Source organism: Seriola lalandi, unplaced genomic scaffold (genome assembly GCF_002814215.2).
Source record: "Seriola lalandi dorsalis isolate HSWRI2012SDOR001 ecotype SW California unplaced genomic scaffold, Sedor1 jcf7180002054953, whole genome shotgun sequence".
Classification (NCBI taxonomy): Eukaryota; Metazoa; Chordata; class Actinopteri; order Carangiformes; family Carangidae; genus Seriola; species Seriola lalandi.
Genome location: NW_019525504.1, coordinates 2,047,967 through 2,062,873, shown reverse-complemented (window position 1 = coordinate 2,062,873; position 14,907 = coordinate 2,047,967). Strand labels below are relative to the sequence as shown.

Sequence of the window (14,907 nt, the reverse complement as noted above, 5' to 3'; positions counted from 1 at the left end):
TGCCCCACACTAATGTGTTGCACTTGTGTCTCATTGTTTCCCCTCTCCCAGTGGATTTAAGCCCAATCCCAATGTCCCCCAAAAGGCCTAAGCACTTTGTTGCATATCATATTACTTTGCATACAATTGTGGGTTTGGGACTTTTGATTTTACATCATTTATTTACTCCCTCCGCTCCCTTTTTGTAAACTATATACCGTAATAATGATGGATCAGATCTGATAAAAGCACATTTATAATTTATCATGCCATCATAGAATAAATAATTACTCACAGTTCTGGCTATCAATCACCAGTGAACTATGTGTTTATATTTACATGTAAACTTCATTTGGGTTCGACCCTTTCATGCTTGTTTTTTCCGGATGTCCCCTGGTAACCATGGTAACCCCATGTTAAATGTCACAAAGCTATGAACTTTGGGTAATTCCCTCAGGCAAAGTCAGCTGAAATGTGGACTTACGGAAAGTGTGTATAAAGGGTTCAAAATGTCTGCTAGAGAGTCCTCGTGCCCTTGATGCTTTGACAGTGGGACTTACCGGTAATGTGCCTCAAAGTCCGTAAGGGTGGGGGATTGGGTTTGGGCCCTAGTCTGCATTCTCCCTTCCCCTGGTGCCAGTTCATCTGTGTTCTTTTTGTCAAGTGTTCCAGCCTTATTTCCTAGTGAAGTAAGTTTCATTGTGTTTGACCATAGCTGGGTGTTTTGACCTCGCCTCAGCCTCCTCCCTCTTGATCAGTCTGTCAGTCTTGTGTGTGTTGCTCTCCTGAGAACTGACCTTTGCTAAGTGAAGTCACTCTGATTTCTGGAAAACCTCGCCTGAGTCTGAGCTGTGCTTTTGAGTCCTTGCCTTGAGGTGATCAGTTTATGACATGGGCAAATTACACATTTTGTTGATTACGGAAGTGAAAAGAAGTAAACACAACCTCTGCTGCAAACACATATTAAATTGAGTGTCAATGCACTTACTTTTATATCCATCCATCCATTTTCTACCGCTTATCCTCTTGTAGGGTCGCGGGGGGGCTGGAGCCTATCCCAGCATCTTTTCGGGCGAGAGGCGGGGTACACCCTGTACAGGTCGCCAGTCCATCGCAGGGCAAACACATAGAGACAGACAACCATTCACACTCACAGCCACACCTACGGTTAATTTAGAGTATCCCATTAGCCTAGTCCCCATTTTGCATGTCTTTGGACTGTGGGAGGAAGCCGGAGTACCCGGAGAGAACCCACACTGGCACGGGGAGAACATGCTACTTTTATATTATGATCATAAAAAAGTCTAAAAAAAATAAGCAGTAATCATGACATATGCAAAAGTTTGGGAATCTTTCGTCTTGTAAAACCCTCATAACTTCATTAACTCATTAAGCTTTAATTGACTCGTTTGGATTTGTAAAACAGGTCAAGAACTGTTATTAGGAATTGTCCAGTGCTGACTTGATTTGATGAATTTTCTCACTCTTCAAACCTTGTGATAACACTCAATAGCCATGGGCTCCACAAAACAACTGACTCTGGAAATGGACATTCTGAAAATGAATTGAATGAGGGGAGCTATAGAAAGATATCAAAGCTTTTCCAACTTGAAATTTCCACTGCCATTGTCATTATGAAATGGCAGTAAAGGGGGACTGTGGAAGTAATGACAAGCTGTGGATTACAAGGAACACTTTCACATAGAACTGCACATCTGCTGCAGAAAGGCAAAGCAAAACCCTCATATGACTGCAAAAATGTGTAGCTGACACAGGAGAGGTGGTGCACTATTCCACTGTGCAGTGTCCACAAACAGGGTCTACATGGAAGAGTCATCAGAAAGAAACCTTACCTGTAGTCTCATCACAAAAGTCAACATCTGAAGGCTGCAAAGCAACATCTGGATGAGCCAAAGTCCTTTTGGAAACAAGTGCTGTGGACAAATGAAGTTAAAACGGAGCTCATTGGCCAAGATCACCAAAGCTGTGTTTGTTGTCCTCTTCAACAAGACAATGATCCAAAGCATATTTCAAAATCCATCATGAACTCCATCAGGAAATGCAAGCTGAAGCATTTGGAGAGGCCCTCACAGAACCCTGACTTGGAAATCTGTGGGTAGATCTTAAAAATACGGTGCGTGCAAGACAGCTTAAAAATATCTCATAAATAAATAAATAAATATATATCATAAGTTGACTGCAGGAAGAATGGGTGAAAATTCCTAAATTAAGAATAGACAGACTCTTATCTGGCTACAAACAGTGTTTGTAAGCTACTGTATATCTGCCAGAAGGGGGGTTACTAAGCACTGATTTACTAGGATGCCCAAACTTTTCTACATTCCACAATTACTGTTGGTTTTTTCTTCAAGAAATCAAATGCATTTTAATGTCTGTTTGCTACAGGGGTTGTATTCACTTCCTTTCACTTCAAACATCAACAAAATATGGAATTTGCCCAAAATTGCCCAAAAACACAACTGTATTTTGACGTAATAGGAGGAAGAGCACAGGTATAACTAGACTAAGACGTTTCTGGAGCAACTGCAGTGAGAATGCTGCTGCTGCCGTCCTTTGTCTATTTTGTCCTGCTAAAAAGTTAAAGCTGAATAGCGGCTGAGTTGGTGGCTGTTAGAAAGCTCAAGCTAAACAAGCATTGTATCTGCATTTACATGAAGATGTCTATGTTTTTTTGTCCGCCCTGTGTATGAGCATGTTGTCTTTAAGTTAAGCCCATCTCTCTCTCTCTCTCTCTCTCTCTCTCTGTCTCTCTCTCTCTCTCTCTCTCTCTCTCTCTGGAATTATGTTATGTTGTTTCCGTACATGTGGCAAGTTGCCAGTTAGGTAGGGGGGCATCCACTATGTAATGCTGACATGTTCAGAACTGCTGTTTATGTTTGTGTTTATTTTTTCTCTAAACCTTGAATGGCAGGTTAATAGTTTTTCAGTTTTATAATTAGTAATAGGTGGGAGGTCAACTAAATCAGTGGGACTCTAACTGGCATCTGGCTGCCAGATTGGAGTTGAGTACCTGTGGATGTGGGAACTTGGACATGACACAATTTCCCATAGTAGTGAATTTGGTGGACCTGGTGATATGAATTAGACAGAGTTATTAGAATACAGTCTGCAGTATACAGTATGCCTCAGTGATGGATTTTTTTTTTCTCTCAGGTCCACAGCTGTCTATGGGAAAGCAAGAGGCCTTTGAGACCTTCACAAGGGACCATGAGGACTATTTGACTATTGACGACAACAAGAACCTAATCAAACAGAGGTAGGTGACCAGTTGTTAGACAGTGATGAATTCACATCCTGATCCTGAGACAATATGAGCACGTTTTTGTCAACGTCATCCTGTATGTTGTATTTGTTTTTAGATCTCACTCATTGCTGTTCTCTCATATATCACAGAGGAACATTTGAGCGGTCATTTAAAGACCCTGTATAGATCACACAGAAACATACACTACGCATTCATATACTGTACATCCAGCAACACAACTTCCTTAAATGTTTGATACCACCATGAAAACTACTGTACCTCTGAGAATCTACTTTTCATCAAATACATTATTGAATCATTTTTGTATTAAAAAATTTAAATTAAACATTTTTCCAGTATTCTGATCATTTTTTAAAGGGTGCTGTATTTCATTGAGAACTGTCAATAAAGCCAGAAAGTCCTGCCCCTTGGCCATTAACAACGTATAGTAGGTGTAGGTGGCATGTTTGATTTTCATTAGGATTATTAGCACCTGTGTGGGCTGCTAGATTTTATAAAAGTATTGATTTGGTCTGAAATCCCAAAAACTTGCAAAAGCCTCTCTAAGTACATGCTGATGTTTTTATGTAATGCATCACTTCAAATTTTTTATAGCCTACAATATAAAAAAGATCTCATTGCGTTGTGCATGCTTATTGTTATTTTACTTTATTCAGTCTATCTTTTTTTTTTTTTTTGCTGCCATTGCCCATTAACGTGTATAATATTGTGAACAGGTCAGCTGAGGCCAAAAAACTTTGGGAACAACAGAATGAAGCCAGAAACAGAATCAGTAAGTTGTATCGACAAAGTTTCTGAGATCACATCACATTTAGGAGCTGTGAACACATTAAATTCCACATTTCACTGTCATCATCATCATCATCATCATCATCATCATCCTAATGGCAAATAAGAAACTGTGGCACAAGCCCTATGTTGGATGCTGACAATTTTTGTTACTGTTCTTTGGCTCCCTAAACACACCAGCCTACGTACCTGCCTGGAAAACGTTAATGAACAGATCACTGTCGGAGTTCCGTCTCCCTGGAGCGTAGAAATGTCGTTCAGCACATTCCTGAACTTTTCCAGGACTGAGAGCCGTTCTGATTTCCACCCACCTAGTCTTCCAACCTGTACTTTTTACTAGACTGTCTCAGGCTGTTTTATGGCAACTCTTTAAGCACACCCCTGTGTTCTTCTGGGTAATGTCCTTGACAGGTAGCCTTACTATGCCAAAATGAGGCCTGGCATAAACCCTAGGTTCAGACTGTGCTGAACGAATCCAAAGTTTACGGCTTTGGTCCGGAGTTTCACTGATGTGGTATGTGCGTACATGTATATACTAGCGTGTGTTTGACACAGATCAGTCTGTTAACTGCTTAGTTTATTATTTAGATATAAAAGATTATTTAGAATGCTTCATAGCTAAAGTCCAGACTGATTTGATGCTACTTTATTCAGTAATGTGTCATAATCCGTTACGTCCACGGGGATAAGAACACAAGCCCTGTCACCAGTGTCAGTAAGTTTAAACGAGTTCACTGCACTTTGGTTGAATTTTCCAGCAAAGTCAAAGTGAAAAATGTGTTATTAGGGCTCGATCTGGTTTGCATTTACTGTTGCAAGCTACATTTATGAATTTCCCTGGACGATGTGTGTTTGTGGCTCATTACACATGCCGCTGAAATGGATAGGTTTACCTCACACCAGTGCCTGGCATCATGGCTGCCTCAGATCACGCTTGGTGGTTTGGTAGCGTTTGCCTGTTACCCTCATACATGCCAGCATACATTTATCACCCTTGCAATTTAATTTTTTTTTTTTTTTTCAGGACTCAGTCTGTGAGGTGCTGACATAACCATATCTCAGACGTGTCATACATCACACAAAAATCACTTATGACAGACAGCATGTAGAATATTAACTCTTCAAATGTGTTGTGCAGACATCATCACTGTGTGAAGAACTCAATTTTAACTAATTTAACATAGTTTTTTGATGAGATTTATTAACCTACCCAAGTTTGGAAAAACCTCCAAATCTTGATGCTGTCAAATATTATTACATTGTTAGGTGCACAGAGCTGCATTCTTCCTAGATGAGAGACAGTGTTTTTAGTGGAAGGTGGTTGCCTCTTCTGGCTGGAAAGTAGAACCATAATATTTAGTTCAGTATGTTTCCTTGCCATCTTGGACGCCCTGCTTGGAAATTTTACACTACCTTTGTCTCATGGTTAATGTAGAACATGGAAACAGTTAGCATAATATAGACAAAAGTGTTGTGCTGCTTTTTCTGATGGATGTACCCAGCATGAGGGTCAGTAGTAGGAGAGAAAGGGAGAGGCGGTAGCCCGTGGAGACATCAGTGTATAAACATTTCCCTGGTTTACAGTATTGTTCTTGGCCACAGCGTACTGCTTTGGAATCCAATCCCACTGGAGGAGCATACGTTCTGAGCCCTTAGGTCCAAAAAGTGCAAGCATATATATTTATTCAGAGGGATCAGCGATGCACATCTTCTACAGCATGAAAGGTGTAGGGCAGCTGGAAATGAGCAGCATCTCTTGATTTCTCTGCCAGATGTGGAGGGATTTATGCGGTACCGTCCTACATGGAGCATCTGTTATCTGCTTTGGGACCACTTTCATCTGCTCACCTTCGCTGAAGTGACCCAAAGACCCAAGGATTTTGAGACAGATTGCAAGGAAACTCTACTGGAGCCTAAAATGTATGTCAATGCCAAGAATATTGTTCCGAAGCTCTTGAGGAGGAAGATCGCAGGAAGAATGTAACTTGATTTCTGCTTTGGATGTGGTCTTTTCAACCAACAGCCACTAGATTTAACATGACTGTTGCAATGATTTACTTGCATCATGTTATCAGCTGCTCATCAGAGTAGTTTATGTAATGTCCTTGGTTTAGGTTATGGCCACAGACGACGCTGTCTTGGAACACATCTGTCCAATAAAAACACACAACATTGAGTCCAACTCTCAGTTTAGTATTAACAGCCTTTTATATGTTTCCTTTCCTTTCCTGCAACTCTTGTAGTTGTAGTTTATTAGTCAAATGATTTTTGTGAATGTTAATATTTCTGCCCAGGATTTTCACATTTGTGCACTTCATTCTTCATGTACACTTGAATCGTCACCCGCTCAGACATTGAGAAGCTGGAGAGCTTGTATGATGCTTGGATCTTGAGCTTACTGTGGTATTTGTGCGGCATATCACATTTAACCTCCATGCCACAAAAATCACCAAATATTTATTGAGGCTTGTAGCTTGAAACCGGTCCTTAAAGACGACAGCATGTCTCCTGATGATGTGGGGGGAAACCCTGCATGGTTTGGAAGAGGTTGTGCTGTTGAGCTCACAGTCTTGTCCTGGGAGGGATATAGGAGCACTGAAGTGTAATGAAGGATTGCAGTAAGCACACCGCACACCACTATTACTTGACACGTATGCAAATGTATCTTAATGGAATTTTTCTTGACAGTGGAGGTCAGAAATTCTGTTAACTTGCAATCAGTTTCGCTGCTTCAACAGACTGTAATGAACAAAAACAATGTTGTGTTGTTGTTGCAGTTATGTGTATTTTTAGTAGTATGTCCAACAGCAATAGCCATGTTCACTCACCCTTATTTCAGATTACTTGATCAGAATATTGCACAACAGAATGAAGGCATAAACATCATGGTTTATGGTGGCCCTCAGAACGCAACGCACTATAACTTACACTGTTACACTGCATTCAGCATCATGATACAGTAAATCAGCTCTAAATTGGCCTGAGAGCTCAACTCAACTCAATGCAAATAGACAAAGCACAAGCAAATTCAGAAAAACAACTTAATCAATTTGACAACACATACGTTACAAATATACACGACACAACCAAATAGACAAATGTGCTGCTTGTGCTTTGTCTGTTTGCATGTGTTTTCTTGAGTTGAGTTGAGCTGTCAGGGCAATTTAGAGCTAATTTATTGTATCATGATGCTGAATGCAGTGTAACAGTGTAACTGCACTCAGCAGCCCTGTGTGTTCCTTATGTTGCTGCCATGTGCTCCCAGCATGTCAGTATGGAATACTTATGGTATAAATATTTCTTTATTCTTTTATGCTATTATGAGAAAATGCGACTATACATCAGTGAGCGGTGGCTCATTTGTGACAGTTGTGTCTGTTGAGAAGACGTGGGCTTCCTATCTGACCACAATGTGAAGCCACAGGGCGTCTCACTTCATTTACATTCCCAGCTCTCCAACCAACTGACTTTGTATGAAAACACATGGCTTTGTGAAGGGCTTCCAACCATGGTTCATACTCCATAGTATGTGGAAAAACACTGCCATCACAGGCACAATATGTCCCTGTTCGTGTCATTTATTACGTTTCAGCCCATCCATTCACGTCTCCACTGTCAACTGAAACCTCAAATGGTAGTTTACTTTAAAAAAAATCTTTGCAAAGAGTTTTGAAAGATTAGCTGACCAGTGTGTTGCATGGGCAAATTGCAAACTGCTTTAAAGTATTCAGCAGTGATGCTGAGGGTTGATGTTGAATAATAATAATATACGAGAGACTCAGCTTTACTCAAGGTCATTTCAGCAGGACAGATGTTTGTCTTACGTTCTTGCAGTGTCTTCTTCCCTTTGACAAAGCAAGAGCTCTAATCCAACTGTTCTATGGCACCATGAGAGGTGTTGCATGAAAGGTATCTCCACACAGCACGCTTTTGCAAAACGATACGTCATCTGGTTTTCTCATTTTTGAATCTCAGCTTTTAAATTGGCGACAGGATCGTATTTCAGAAAGAGACACAGCCCGGCATGATGTATATATGTATAAGACCTGAGGGGTTTTTAATGGGAACCCACCACAGAGAATACTGCCATTCAGCTTCCTTTTTATCATTCAGTCTGCCTCATAATTATCCTGGTCATTCACTTATCTCAATATCTGACACTGGAGCCGTTTTCTTTGATCTCGATGTGAAATTATCCACCTATAGTAAATGTATCCTGAACGTTCCTATTATTTCGATCATCTGGTGTAGATAGAAATCAGATACGGCTTAAACGATATATGTTTTAGTCCATTTACTTTATAGTTATCCTTTGCCACTGAAGCATTGCGTCACAAATTGAATGTCTTCATTAGAGCAGGCGTAACAGATATAACAGACAAATTACTTATACATGTGTCACCCCAGTATTACTGCCATAAGTGACCCGAAAAGCCTCCATCATGTCACTTCCTGGCTCACTGGAGTCGCAAGAGTTCATTTTGAGGTCTGAGTAACCCAGCAGTACATCCTGTCTTAAGATGATGTTGTGCACAAAAACTCAATGACAAGTTCATCAGTGAAAGAACTGTGAATTATTTACACAAAAAAGTTAGAAGTTAGAATTTGTTTGTGTAAAAACAGTTTAGAGACAATAGATGACTGAACAACACTGAAAAACATGGCATGGCTGTGAGCTGAAACTGCTTACTCAAAATATCTCTGGTGGAGGATGATTAAAGCTGTTTTGTTGTTACACACAGTACTTCCTGTTTACTGGATACTGAGAAGTGGAACTGGAGCACCAGTTTAAAAATATGTTATGATCAGTGTATATGCCAGCCAATAAATTATAAGAAACTACAGAAATGCCAAACTAGGTTTCAGGTCATTTAGAAACAGTGTCATAATCACATAGTTTGTCCACCAGGGAGCAGTGACAGGTTGATTTTTACATTATAAAATGTCCCACTCAGTGTGTATCTGTCACAGTTTTTGAAAACAAATCTAAGGGATTCATAACAGAAGATTGTTTATGTTATGCATTTATGTCCAAAAATAAAATTACTATCAGCAGATATATTTTTTAACTTCTAAATCTCAATATCAGTCTCAGCCTCAAAAATCCAGTCACGCTACAGATGTTTTGATGCACTTTAGTTGGCAAAGCAGACTATGTGAGAACTGGTTTGCAGAAAATTTGTCTTTTTAATGTATATGTCTTGTGCAAAATGTTTTTAGAATCAAAAAAATGTAAATCTGTCTTTTTCAGATGAGTTGAAGAAGCAGTTAGAGATGCGGAGGAGGCAGATGGCAGCTCATGGTAAGCTCAAACTGAGAGTGGATGTTCCAGCAACAAAACTTAAACCATGTGTCTATAGAAGAGCAGCATAAAATCCACATTTATCTACCCACACCAACAGCTAAACAATGCATGGACACTTGAAGCAATTAACTCATCACATGCAGAATCTCCACATCCTGCTCTCCTGCCTGCTAACAGAGCTGACAGTAACTGAGAATCTCTGACTACTAAACTCTGACAGTTGGCTCCACAGCCTTTCAACTGAGAGGATGAACAAAGCTGTCACAAGTGGAAACTCTTTTATCATCTTTTTGATATTGAACTCCTTTTAGAACAACGCGGTAAACATTGTGAACACATTGTGGGTTCCCTTGAACTGTATGTGAAGCAGTGCCCACTTCAAAGCCTTTGCAGCCGGCCTCAGTGACTGAAAGCTTGGTGACCAAAGACTGGGCGGCACAACTCTGGGACTCCTTCATTTACTCTTTTCTGACTGTTTTGATCAGTGACATAAACGCTTTGATGAGGAAATTTGGTTGTAAAGCATACAAACATGTCCCTCCAGTTCGGACGCCAAAAGGCTTTTCTTGTTATTTTGAGTCCCGCATCAGAGAGCGCTTCACAGCAGCCTGGCTTCTATTATCCAGGGCCAATATTTAAAAGGTTGTCTTTGAAGGAAATGCTCTCACATGTACACAACACAGGCATACTAGCTTCTGGACTTAAAACAAAAAAAAAACAGATTTTATCCACAGTACAGCCACATTGTTATCTTTCTGCTCTCTGCCTGTCCAATTCTACTTTAGGTGTGATGGGGAATTCCACAGAGGCTGAGGACGAGGTGGACTCTGTGGAAGAAAACCTGCGCAAACACATTGAGCAAGAAAAGAAAGCGTGAGTGTACTGAAAGTGCATGTTAATGTATAAACGTACCATGTTTTCATGGTTTCTCCCAAGACCCTGCTCATCAAAACATGCGGGACATGTATGCTGGTGCAAGACCATGAAGTGCTTTAAAAACAAGTAAAAGAATGCAACCAATGTAGGGACTTTAAAACACGTGTGATGTGTTCTCTCCCTCTGGTCCTGGTCAGCACCCGGGCAGCAGAATTCTTAATCAGCTGAAGCTGGTTTATAACATTTTTGGGTAGACCGGATAGGAGAGCATTACAATAGTCAAGTCTGCTGGATATAAAAGCGCTCATTACTTTTTCCGTGTCACTCTGTGTCACCGTTGTGTCCCTGCTTAGATTGATAAGACTGCAGATGCTGTGTCACATTGACAAAAGATGAATTTGGTGCTGCTAATGTCTCCCGTCAGTTACAAGAGCACCATTGACCATCTGAAAGCATTGAGGACAGAGATTGAGCACCTGCAGCTGTTGCTGGAGAGGGCAAAGGTCAAGCTCCAGAGGGACTTCCATAGGTGGTGGACCCAGGAGGCTTCAAGTGTGCAGGTGACTGGCCTTACCTTCCTCTATCTGTCTGTGTGACAACACCACATAAAGCTTCTGTAACATGATGTAACTGCCAGTTTAGCACGTCAAAGATGTTCATGACATTAGACAGGAAGGCTTGTCTGTTCATTTTAGCCCCTGTATTTATGGATGTTTTCTTTAGTGTGTTTTCTGAGTATTGGCCTCTATGGACATATTAGTGCGTGTCAGGTGATGTGCATGTGTCTCTAACTTAAGAGGCCTTTATGGCACCAGTGTGACCCTTGCAACCTCTGTTCAACATCATGTTGAATGGGCCCTGGTGGGAAGATAAGTAGGAGGCAAATACATAGAAACACATGTGACCCATACAAAGGCCCGGAGAGCAGCTCAGAGGCAAGACAGCAACAGCATCAATACATAGTCTCAGCAGTTCAAATGTTAACAAGGACAACATGTTCATGAGGTTTCACAGCAGCACAGTGGGGGATAAGAAGTGAGTCAGTGTTTATTTCAGTCCGAAATAATAGCTTCGTGTTTGTGCTTAAATACTTAGACTTAGACTTGTTCTGTACAGTGACAGCCTGTGTTTACAAAAGCTTGGATGACCAGAAAATTCACAAATCACACTGACTAACAAAGAAGTCGGTCTCTGGATTCACACTCACACACTTTGCTTGGCCTTGATGGCTGTTGCGCACATTTGAGAAAGCAACCACAAAGAAGATGTTAAGCAGCAACATCTGACCAGCAAACACTGCTAGCTTCTCCTCTTGGGGTTAGTTCTTATGAATGGAGAACAATATCTCACTCACATCTGAGCAGCGTTTGGGAATTTATAACTGAATGACAAAGAGGAAGTCTGACAGACAGACCTTACATGTGCAGTTTTGATCTTTCCGGCAGGAAGCAGTCTGTTTTCCTCGCCAGTACATATATAACAGGCTCAAGCATTTATTGTTCTGTTTTTGACAAACAGCACACATGTAATGGATTAAACTTTGAGTTAGAGATACGTTGGAGCAAGAGGACACAAAATACCTTGGGCCCTCTCCTCCCTCTCGCTGTGCTTTGCATATGGCCACATGGTGTTTAACTTTCATCAGCATGGAATAGTGTTTTTGCTCAGAATTTCTGTAGAAAAATTTCATTCATTTTTCTCAATGATTATGACCAAGGAACCTCGGTCAGAGGCCTCAGCCAGATGTCACACAGGGTCACCAGGTGGAAACTTGCAGCCATCGTCACCCAGCACTCCAGCATTAGGGTGAGACACTTGCTCTGTGATTGATGAAAAAGCTGACTGACTGTGTTTTGTCTGTCCTTCAACCATCATTACCGCAGCAATCAGTAATTGCAATTAAAAGTGTGGATGATTACCTTTAGTTGAAGTGGTCATGCCGTAAAACATTCAGTTTGAGTCTCTGCTGAGCCGAGCAACTGATTACATACAGCAACCAGAGAAGTTACAAGGAGAAAAGCCTTCCCGTCAATGACTCATTCCTTCTTAATTCTCTAATGTCTTTTACCCTTCCACCGTCTGTGTTTGAATGACCAACTTGTTTCCATGGAACAAATATTGAACAAATGTTAAAAGGTAATATTATTGGTGTTTTTTGTTTACACTGTAATTTGTCATTTAGCAATGATACAGGTCGTTTTCAACATCTCATGTCTGCCATGAAAAAAGCCTTTGATGACCCAGATATCATATCACATTCAGAGACAATGACTGTGACATATGTCCAGGCTGTGTCTAAACATCTTCAATACTCAGACTGCATCAGGGTGTGTACAGGTCTTTAGGAGCTTTAAAAAGCATCGTATTCAGTTTCCTAAAAACCTTTCCTGCTGTAGGCATTAATGTGAGTTATAAAATGTTTTTGTAGTTGGTTGCCGGCTGTCAGGACATGTTATACACTGTGACAGGGTATTGTTCATGTAGGAGGCTGTTCAGTCGCTTTGCGTGGTCAGCCAGCGACATCAGACTTGTAGCAAACACAGCTGTCTCTACAGCTAGCTACAGTAGCTAGGAAGATCTGATAATTGGCTAATGTTGATTCTGACAAAAACCTACATGAACTTCAGTGGATTAATCATTTTTATTCATCTATCCAGGATAGATTGTAATGTTCTCCTGTAAGTACTGAACAATGTGATATAGTAATAAATAATTCTGGGCCATATTTTTCTTACTGGTTTTACATCATGCTTTCATGCTTTACATGGTTTGACTTTAAACACATATTACATTTTATTCTATGTGGCATTAAAAAGTCTGTTAAGTTAAAAGTGAATTTAGCCTGTGTTTGAACGCTGTGCAACTACTATGCATTGTTGCTCTTCTTGTGGTTAAGATAAGAACATGTGATGATACTAGAACAATATGAGACATCAGTGAGATACAGTGTGCAGCTACTGTGGAGCCACCATGTGAGTTTCATCTGGACATTAGTCTGTGCTGCACCTACAAATCATTATGCTGTCACGGCCTACGTGAAATGCTTTCTTTACTCATATAGTGCACCTGGTCTGAGCAGCACTGTGAGAGACTACCCAGCAGACCGAGACCCAAATCCAGACTGTTCCACCTCTTCTGTTCACAATCTCAGGTCTGCCTATCTTCACTTCTTCACTTCCTAATCTCCTTTTTGTTTGTTAAAGGGTTTTGCTGGATTATACTGTATGTCACACTTTGTCCTAATCATCATAACATTGTAATTATTGCACATGTGAATTTCAGAAGCTTCAATCCCACAAGCGTACCTCAGTTAACACCTGTCCCAGATACGTCCCCAGATGGCAGACTGACTGACTACACTCCCTCATCTGAGTGGAGGTACATGAGGGGCAGGCTTATTGGATATTAATTAATGGCTTTGAAAACAATAGATTTAGTTTTTGTATGATATTATTCATTTTAGAACATTTAACTTGCTGAGGAAAACCCTCCGACTGAGATTTGCAATTTAGAAACGAATAACTTCACTGGGATCTGTTAAAATAAGATGAAGCCACTGTGAAAATGACTTATGTGACATCCATTATCTTATGCTCACATTATGATTTACCAAGACAAAGTTTATTTGAGTAACGTGCATGTTTACATTTCTTTAAGTGTACACCCAAATACAAACAATACAGAAGCATGTCCTTTATGTTTGCAGTAGTCCTTAAATCTATAGATACAGCTGTGCTGTGTTTTCTCTCCACTTATGAATGTGGCCATAACTTGTTATTTCTTTGTGAAGTAACGTCTCCAAACTCTATCGAGCGCTGCTGCTGGAATCATCTTTTTACAAGCACAGTAAAACGTTCGGTGCATTACATTAATGCTTTTGTTCGTCTCCACCAACCATGAGTGGCATAGAGAGATTGTTAACTTATTCCCTTTAAGCTCCTGGAACAAGAACAGTTAACACATTTTACAGCAGTGGTGCACACACACACACACACACACACACACACACACACACACACATATATATTCATACTGTACATGCATCCAAACAGCTGTAAGTTAGAGGAATATTTGTGCTACAGAAACTGTGAACTATAAATGCTGATATTATTTTACATTAAACATATTTACATTTCAGGGACCTTTCTACCACCAAGCTCTCATCATCCTCTATTCCGCTGACTGGAGACCAGCAGACCGACGCTGACATCCTGGCCTTTGTCAGAGCCAGGCAAAATCTCCTCAACAGAACAGGTAACTCACACACACACACACACACAAACACACACACACACACACACACACACACACACAGCAAGAAAGAACACACACACTGACTCCTCACACAATGTGCATTTTGCATTCAACACTGCCCTCTGGTGATGTGATGCCTTACACCACACCACCTTACAACAAAGTTTACATTAGCATAGATGTCTTGTTTTAAGCCTCTGAGAGTTGTATTTAAATTGTATACATTGCATTCTATATGTTCTATACTTGAAATTAACTGCAAGCTATAACACTTGATAAGCTACCAATTACAAGGTGAAATTAATACATATTGAGTTAAGCTTTTTCTAGTGTATGCCAAATAGAGAATGTCTTTTGTGGGCAAGAGCTCATTGTTTTTCACAGAGGTTGAATAAAACTCCCTCACCACCTGAGCAGC

The 14,907-nt window shown here is 40.5% G+C and overlaps 1 protein-coding gene across 1 annotated transcript in view; it reads left to right on the top strand.

Moving 5' to 3' along the window:
• The window catches only part of kif6 (kinesin family member 6), a 55,103-nt gene that overhangs the window by 39,327 nt on the left and 869 nt on the right, over positions 1-14,907 (top strand). Inside the window, exons 14-22 of the mRNA XM_023394725.2 lie at positions 3,154-3,256; positions 3,982-4,037; positions 9,306-9,356; positions 10,145-10,232; positions 10,660-10,795; positions 11,953-12,041; positions 13,297-13,386; positions 13,518-13,613; positions 14,374-14,489. Of these exons, the coding sequence (XP_023250493.1) occupies positions 3,154-3,256; positions 3,982-4,037; positions 9,306-9,356; positions 10,145-10,232; positions 10,660-10,795; positions 11,953-12,041; positions 13,297-13,386; positions 13,518-13,613; positions 14,374-14,489 (825 nt within the window). The remainder of the gene's footprint in view (positions 1-3,153; positions 3,257-3,981; positions 4,038-9,305; positions 9,357-10,144; positions 10,233-10,659; positions 10,796-11,952; positions 12,042-13,296; positions 13,387-13,517; positions 13,614-14,373; positions 14,490-14,907) is intronic.